General features: G+C 31.2%; 1 protein-coding gene across 1 annotated transcript in view; it reads right to left on the bottom strand.

Moving 5' to 3' along the window:
• Positions 1-4,223: 4,223 nt before the first annotated feature.
• Positions 4,224-8,943, bottom strand: part of LOC134707533 (uncharacterized) — a 22,354-nt gene continuing 17,634 nt past the window's right edge. Inside the window, exons 10-12 of the mRNA XM_063567374.1 lie at positions 5,943-6,108; positions 5,467-5,622; positions 4,224-4,685 (exon numbers count right to left, since the gene is read on the bottom strand). Of these exons, the coding sequence (XP_063423444.1) occupies positions 4,573-4,685; positions 5,467-5,622; positions 5,943-6,108 (435 nt within the window). The 3' untranslated portion in view covers positions 4,224-4,572. The remainder of the gene's footprint in view (positions 4,686-5,466; positions 5,623-5,942; positions 6,109-8,943) is intronic.

Genomic DNA, 8,943 nt, shown 5'->3' with positions numbered 1-8,943 from the left:
TGGATTTATTTTGGTCTAGCAATTCATCTTTTCTTTTTTGCCATGATGTCTTTTATTTAACTTGTGATTTTTGGTGTCATCCTTGATATATATGTTCTCTCTCTCTTCATAAATTAAAGTTACTTATAATCAATATGTTTTTCAAGAAAATCCAAAATTCATTTTCCTTCCTGTAATTTTAACTGATCTTATAACTTTCCAATAAGAATTCAAAGTTTATAATCCAAGTAAGTCCATTGAATAACTATCATTTTTGTAAAGCAATATAATATTTCCCACAGTAAGTAACCAAAAGTTAGCGTGCAATAAATTCTAATATTGCACTAGTGCAATAAATCTTCAAAGTTCATGGAGTCGTCAATGTTTAAATCTTAGATTAAACCAATTTTTCAAATATATTATTGCTATACAATAAAAGGGTTATTGCATGAATATTGGGGAATATTCATGCAATAACCCTATATTCCACAGTTCAGTTTGTAATACAGTAGATTCCGGTTATTTGCATAGCCTATTTGTCAGACAAAATTATGCAATAAAGCGGAGTAGGCTTATATCTGAAATGCCAAATGACAGAGTCTAATAACATTGATAGAACAGATCAGGAAATCCCTGAAGAAAGATGAACGTCTGTAATCCACATACAACATACTGAATGTTGGTTTATGCTAATAAAATTATATGTCTAGTGTCATATGTGTTAATTTATTTTTGTTTCTTTTAATAAAGATTGTATATACAAATTTAAAGATAAGATATATGCGATGCATAAATAATATATGCCACATATTTAAAACATCTATAGTGCACAATATAATAGCACAGAATATCACTTTACTAAAGCTGAAATTAATTCTGTTCTCTAAGTCCCTCTCTATGTTCTGAAAACAGAAATTTTATAGATATTTCTTGTTAGAGAAAATCTTTAAAGTTTAAATATGATATAATGAAGATACTTCTATAATATTATACATTCATATTGAAACAATATGTATAATACAATTATCACTATAAACATGATATAATATGATTTAATATAAAAAGACATATAACAAACACCTTTACAGTTTTTCTGGCAATGTTTATTTGCATATTCCAGTCATACCCAGTCAATAAGTATAACACTATTATATTGTTGTTAGGCTTCTAAAATGTTGTATAAGACTTTTTGGCTAAAAATACTTTTTGACACCAATGGTGTAGGCGGGAGGAAATCTTTGGTATTACAAAATAGCATACAGTTAGACCAATCAAAATTGTGAAATAAGACATATTACAAAATTGCCAATGTCAGTTGTTTGTAAAGTTTGCTTCCAAAATGTTGTATGAAAACTTGAAAATCGTTGAAGAATGGCTTTGGGAAAAAAATAATTTTACATTTCTTTATTTCTGTGAAAATAATGTCAGTTCTTGGATAATCCAGAAATGTAAAAGTTTTTATTTCATTAATATTTACAAAAATGTTCAAGTTCACATATGACATTTTGGAAGCATGCATTTTGCCAAAATTTTCAGAGCCTGTTTGTGATATTTTTTTTTTGAAAAACTTGTAATTTACAACATTTTAGAAGCCCAGCGATGATATGTGTCTCATCTTATTATTCTGATCTGATATTGCAATAATTAACATTTTGTACAATGTCACATATTTCACTGAAAGGACAATATTTAAGCATTATTGATGGTATGCTGCAGTGTATTATTGATCACAAGATGACCATTTGGTAATTACTAAAATTTTGACAGTCTGCGTTACAGGATCATTTCTTCAACCTATAAGTTGATAATCACTATAAGAGAACTCATGGCACCTGTTGACTCACTTAACAAATGCATGTAATGGTTTTTTGAAAACAGGGGAGATAACAATATTGTGTTTTATTTGATCTAGCATTTCTCATTGATAAATACATCAGATTTATTTACACTTACTGGAATAGCAAAATTTTGCAAAAGTGTTATTAAAACCTTTTAATACATCTGCCTAATCATGTTACTATAATTTGTACTTCCTGTCAAATATCTGTATTAATTATATATTACTATAATTGCATCTTTGTTAACCATGTTGTTCTAATGGAAATATATATAGGAAGATGTGGTGTGAGTGCCAATGAGACAACTCTCCATCCAAATAACAATTTAAAAAGTAAACCATTATAGGTTAAAGTATGGCCTTCAACACTGAGCCTTGGCTCACACCGAACAACAAGCTATAAAGGGCTCCAAAATTACTATTGTAAAACCATTCAAACGGGAAAACCAACGGTCTAATCTATATAAACAAAACGAGAAACGAGAAACATGTATATATTACATAAACAAACGACAACTACTGTACATCAGATTCCTGACTTAGGACAGGTGCAAACATTTGCAGCGGGATTAAACGTTTTAATGGATCCAAACCTTCTCCCTTTTTCTGAAACAATAGCATAACATAACAACATAGAAAAACATACAATAAAATATCAATTGTCAGACTTAACTCAATCAAAAAAAATATGTTCACTTGTATTGTTTGCTAAAAAAATGTTGTACTAACATACCCCATGTGGGGGCTTTAGTGAAATAAAATGTCTTGTCTTATGTCATAGGTTGGAAGGCTGCATAACTTCAGTTTTCTACACATGTACATGCACATACAAATACTATCCTGATATTTTTTTAATGGATTTGTTCCAGCTCAATGTACCATTCCTGATATTTTTTTGTAAAATGAATTTCTGTCTTAACTTCAAAATCTTTGAAGTCTTTATGGACTTCCATTTTTATTGTATTGACTGTATGTAAAAGAGAGAAGTAATCTGTTCTTATACAAGATTATCTCCCCTATACAGACTGAGGATAATTCCTTTTATCATACTTCATGTTAAAATGCCATATTTTGATCAGCTAATACGAAGGTGTTAATTTACTCTATCACATGGCTGAGCAGGTGACAATTTTTTTTAATGTTACCCTCTCGTCCAGGCCAATTAAAATCGATAACTTAAAGGACAATGAAAATGATGAATAGAATGTACTTCAAGTAATTAAATGCAATACTTTTAAAGATCTAGATTGTGACTCAAATTTTATTCTTTTACTGTCAAAATAAATAAAAATAAGACATATTTTTTTTTTTTTTTTTTGTTTCTTGAACCTGTAAGTGACATCATAGAAAATATTTTTAAATAAAATTAATAGGTAAAAGACCATAATGATAGGACATTCAGTAAAATAAATTAAATTATACATAGCTGAGAGGGTGATAGAGCAGATTGGTATCCCTCAAAAAAGCTGCAGTTGACAATGTTTTCTCGGGTTAACAATCTGCTCTATCACCCTCTCAGCTATGTCTTATTTATATAGTGTTAACTGTATGTAAAGAGATGAAGTAATAACTGAGGTAATCTGTTTTAATACAAGGTTATCTCCCCTATACAGACTGAGGGTAATTCCTTTAATAAGTTTCGTTTGAAAACTTGAGTCAGGGAATAGTCATTTGCCTTTGTATTTTGAATAACCATGTAAAACAACTGTTTGGCCAATAGTTACCATTAAAAATTTGTCAGTTTATTAATTTCAAGTTTACTCTCATTTGGATATCTGAAGTTGAGGCTTGCGATTCTTGTTAAATCATGATCAAACAACCAAATGATCCATTGCCCCCAAGCAAGAAAATCCTGTTTCAAAGGTGTTTGGGAACAACACTTTGTATTAGCCTTAAAATTTTCACACAATAATATGAACCCCTGCATCATGAGATGATATCTATAATAAAAGAATAGATTTTGCCATTTTTAATGCTTAAAAAGACCTATCTAACCACATAATAAATAATACAGAAAAATCAACACTTTATTTACAAGCTATCAATAAAATGCAAAATTCATTTATATAAAAACAAGAATGTGTCCCCAGTACAAGAATGCCCCACTTGCACTATCATTTTCCATGTTCAGTGGACTGTCCATTGGGGTAAAAACTCTATTTGGCATTAAAATTAGAAAGATCATATCGTAGGGAACATGTGTACCAAGTTTGAAGTAGATTGGACTTCAACTTCATCAAAAACTACCTTGACCAAAAACTTTAACCTGAAGTGGGACTGACAGACGGACGGACGAACAAACAAACAGAAGCACGGATGAACAGACGTGTGGACTAACAGACGAACAGACCAGAAAACATAATGCCCCCCTACTATCGTAGGTGGGGCATAAAAAATACAAACAGAATACTTAAACAAACAATTTATTTTAATACTGATAATGTTTTAACAATTACAACAAATTAGTTTTCACGCATAACACAATATCACCAGCTCAGGCTTGTTAATTTGCTCTCAGGCTTGTAAAATTCTTCTCTTCAAGCATAAATTTTGCAATAATTTCTGAATTGACAGTATATATCTTCACAAAGGTACAAATTTGATCGTCCATAACAATCTAAACTGTCTTTAAAGCAATAAAAAATAATCAGCGGAGATTAAAATATTTGCAGAAAAAAAACCTAATTGAATAAACAGATTTGACTTCATTCTAGCAAAATACAGTTTTTCTGTTGTTACAATATTGTATTTCATGTTCATGGAGTTATCACTAATGAGTTCATCATCATAGTATATACAGCACCTACATTAATGACTACAGCAACAAAGGTACCAGCAAATATAACACCAGTCTCTATCAGGACAAAATCTGAAACACAAAAAAATAAGCATGTGTCCATATTACACAGATGCCTAACTTGCACTATCATTTTCTATGTTTAGTGGACTGTAAAATTGGGGTTAAACTCTAAATTGGGCAATAAAATTAGATAGATGATATCATAGGGAACATAGGGAACATGTAAAATAAGTTTCAAGTTGATTGGATTTTGACTTCATGACCAAAAATTTAAACCTAAAGCGAGACAGAAGGACAAAAGAATGAATGAACTGACTTGCAGACTGAAAAGATATAATACTGTGGATTCATTTATTTTTGTGGATAAAGGAAAACTTGCATGTTCGTGGATATTTAATTTCGTGGTTTTTCTGAGGTATGCATATACGCCTATAGAAAATGAGTTATTCGTTGAACATTTAATTTCGTTGTTCACCTGTACCCACAAAATCAACGAAAATTGGTATCCAACGAATAATAAGGAAACTACAGTACTCTAAAATTTGATTTCACTGTTAAAACAGCTCATTAATGGGGTAATTGTTTCTTTGATGTATTTCCCTTTTCCATTCTCAATATTATGTGTCACTTTCCTAAGACTTGTTACTCAGACTCTGGGCAAATCAGTCTTTGCTCTTACTCCTCAATACAATGTGCTTAGTGGAGAAGCAGCATATACATTACCTCCAGCACTTAAGGCAAGAAAGCTACAATGAGACCATGGAAGCACTCTTCACATTAGATATTGCTCACATATAGTGGCAGAAAGTAACATTAATAAATGTATCTCACAGTGGCAACACAACATTACCTGGAGGTGCTTCTGAGTCTGTTATTTCTTTAGTTATTTCTATTTTAAGGAAAGAGACTGTTGTATCTGTTCCATCATTACAAGATAAAACAATCTCATATTCAGGATTCAGTTCTTTGTCCAGTGTAGCATTGCTGTACAGGTATATTGTCTTACCTAAAAAAACAGGATTAAATATATGTTCTAATGAACAACAGTATAGGAAGCATCAGAGAGCTTCAGAAGAGAAGATATTTGAAAAAGTTTACAACAAAGATAGATGCCAAGTAAAGGTATTAGCTCATATGATCTCTGTTCAATTGAAAATAAATTTGACATTCTATAAAAATTTGCTCCCTTATACTGTCTTTTCAACATTTCAAACAAAATAATCCATTATTGCACAATATTTTCTGTGGGAAAGAGCCCAATTTATATGTTTCCATGAAAGACTATTCATATAATATTATAATTGGACATAATAATATCACACCTACCATCAATATAAAATTTGTGGCTTTCTGAATTAGGTATTGCTCTTTCATATTGACATGTGATGGTGTCTGGTCCATAGGATGGATCATCAACACTAAATGTGTACAGTGCTCCTATCTTTGACTCACTTATCGATATTCTCTTTGGTAAATCTGGAAATGTGGGTGGCTGAAATAAAGGTGACCAGAACATTCTATATTAAATTATAACAAGATTGCTACACTGAAGCAAATTGTAAATAAAAAAAAAATGGTCAATGTTTTAATTGTGTTCAAGTGTATATTTTGGGTCTAAAAGTAATTTCCACTTTCTACTTGAAGAACTTCTTTTAAAAGATCATAGAATCAGAGATGCTTTAATTGTTGAAATAATGAATGTGTACAGATTACAGAAAGACCTAATATCTGTAATTACTTAGGATGTTAGAAACAAAAAGTGTTTTGACAATCTGTTCATACTTCAAGTACTTCTTCAATTGTTCAAATGGTTCCTTCCACTATTCAGTCAGTGTAATAAATCAATTTTGGCCTCTCAGAAGCAACATTTACCTTTTGAGGGGTCATTTTTGTGAATGATTAGATTATGTTTCAAATGGGAGTTAATCATCACCAAAACAGGAACCATGCAAAACATTTACAAATAGTTCAATAAAGTAAACTTCAGTTGTCAAAAGATGTATAAGGCAGATTTTACAGTATTGTGTTCTGTCTCCTACTTTCATGTTGCTAATGTGACGGAGACAAAAATGAGTAACGTTAGCGACATTTGGACATGTCACATGAGCAACAACTTCTTTAAAAGTTCAAATGTATGCACACAGTGATGTTTAATATATGCCTGGAGTAATAAAATTGTACAGTCTGGTTTAGAATTTCTAAATATACAGAATGTCATTTGCAGGTGTACTTTATATCAAATGAATACACAAGAAACCAAAAAATTAGTAACGTTAGCGACATTTGGACATGTCACATGAGCAACAACATCTCTAAAAGTTCAAATGTATGCACACAGTGATGTTTAATATATGCCTGGAGTAATAAAATTGTACAGTCTGGTTTAGAATTTCTAAATATACAGAATGTCATTTGCAGGTGTACTTTATATCAAAGGAATACACAAGAAACCAATTTGTAATAGTAACATTAGCAACATCTACTATCATGACATTACGTTTTGTTGCTAACGTCTTTTTGATGGACGGAATACATTTAAAGTCCTCTTGTAACAATATTACATACAACTTACCTTCTTTGCTTCCCCATCATGTGAAGGAACTGACTCCGAATCTATTTCTGCAAAGGGCGATATCGTAACTCCTATACAGGAGAGTTACAGATCTGAATATATGTTGCTCATGTGACACTGATTTGGACGGAAACCTCGAGCAGTAACGTTCGCAAAAATTAAAACAGCCAATGATATTGATTCCTCAAGTCCTTTGACCCCCTTACGTCATCCAAATTTAATATGATTGCTATTTTCAATTATTTAAAAAACCCGGGGTAAAAATAACTACAATGGGCTGTCTGAGAACCAAATAGAAAATTGCGATCGTGACATATCACAATGGACGGAAAAGACGTGACGTTAGCAACAATATTATTAAATTACCTTTTTTAGCCTTTACCAATAAAAATCTGCCTTAAAGTAATGATTAAAACACAAAAGAAGACTTTTTCTTAAAATATAAGTCCATGTTATTAGGCTCCACTTATAAATAATGCTTCAAAATTCCACTCCAAATAAGCTGGATGTCAGTAAAGTAGGTCATGATGTCTATTCCATGTCCAATATTTTGAAATTGAAAACCCTCTAATTCTAACATAAAACACAAACACAGAGTAATTTTTATGTTTATTTACTCAGAAAGACACATTTTATTCATTAACATAATGCATTACTCCATTACACAGTCTGTTTCACAGTTTCAGCAATTGCTTTTTTGATGGATACAAAAAAACAATAATTCCTTCTTATTGTAAAATCTGCCATAATGCTCAAAAAGATTTTGTGCTAGGAACCGTCTTCAACTGCAGTGAGGTAATGTTGGTTGTTTTTTTTGCTCCTTGTTGAAGGCCTCACTGTGACTTTTGAGGAGAAGAATAGTATTAAAATCTATGTTCTTTTGTTCTTTGCCATGATGCCAACACCCTTTTCACACAATCAGTAACAATCTATCAATTTTTCGTAATTTTGAAGTTTTCAGTAATCATTAAAAAACGTGCTTTTACCAAAAAATGTCCTTACTGAGGAGTGGTTGCAAAATGATGTGCACTATTATGTTTCATTTAACATTTTATCTGTATTATGTATTCCATTCATTAATTTTCAGATTTTCTCGACTCATACATTTTCCTTTCGTCAAGGAGAAGTAGAGAAAGAGGGAAAGCTACTTCATAAAATGCAAGTTTGCCTCTTCAGAAGTCAGTAAGTTACCAAACGATAGGTAGATAACTTCTGAAAAACCGGAAGCATCACATTTGCGTTTTCTTAATACGGGACCAGGCAAGAAAAGTAATGATAAAAATCCACGTTTTACAAAATTGAACAGTGATGACTAGGAATCCGTCACTTTTCGACTTTGACCATAATAGCATAGTTTTGATCGCAAAATAGGAAAAATTAAGGAAAAAATTTGTAAGGGTTCCACGGAACCCGGTGTCTCGCCTTCTTTTGCTGTAAATCGCAGGCTCAACAAAAATGAGGAAAAAAATCAATAAAAATATTCCTTTTGATACTATCTTTTGATTGTAAGAAGCTTCTGTCCAAGTTTGGTAAAAATCCAGGATAGTCTTTGAATCTAATAAATGTTTTAAAAACTTTAACTGCAGACTGTATGTAATGTTAACTGGAAGAAAATCTAAGTCCATTTATAAGTAAAATACGGAAAAAATGGATTATTTTTTTTACAATTTACTTATGGATACTATCTTATGATCATAAACAAGCTTCTGTATAAGTTTGGTACAAACTCAGGATAGTTTAAGAAAGTTATTAAGA

The sequence above is a fragment of the Mytilus trossulus genome, chromosome 2 (assembly GCF_036588685.1).
Source record: "Mytilus trossulus isolate FHL-02 chromosome 2, PNRI_Mtr1.1.1.hap1, whole genome shotgun sequence".
NCBI lineage: Eukaryota > Metazoa > Mollusca > Bivalvia > Mytilida > Mytilidae > Mytilus > Mytilus trossulus.
The sequence above is the reverse complement of the archived record's forward strand: the minus strand, read 5'-3'. Positions and strand labels throughout refer to the sequence as shown.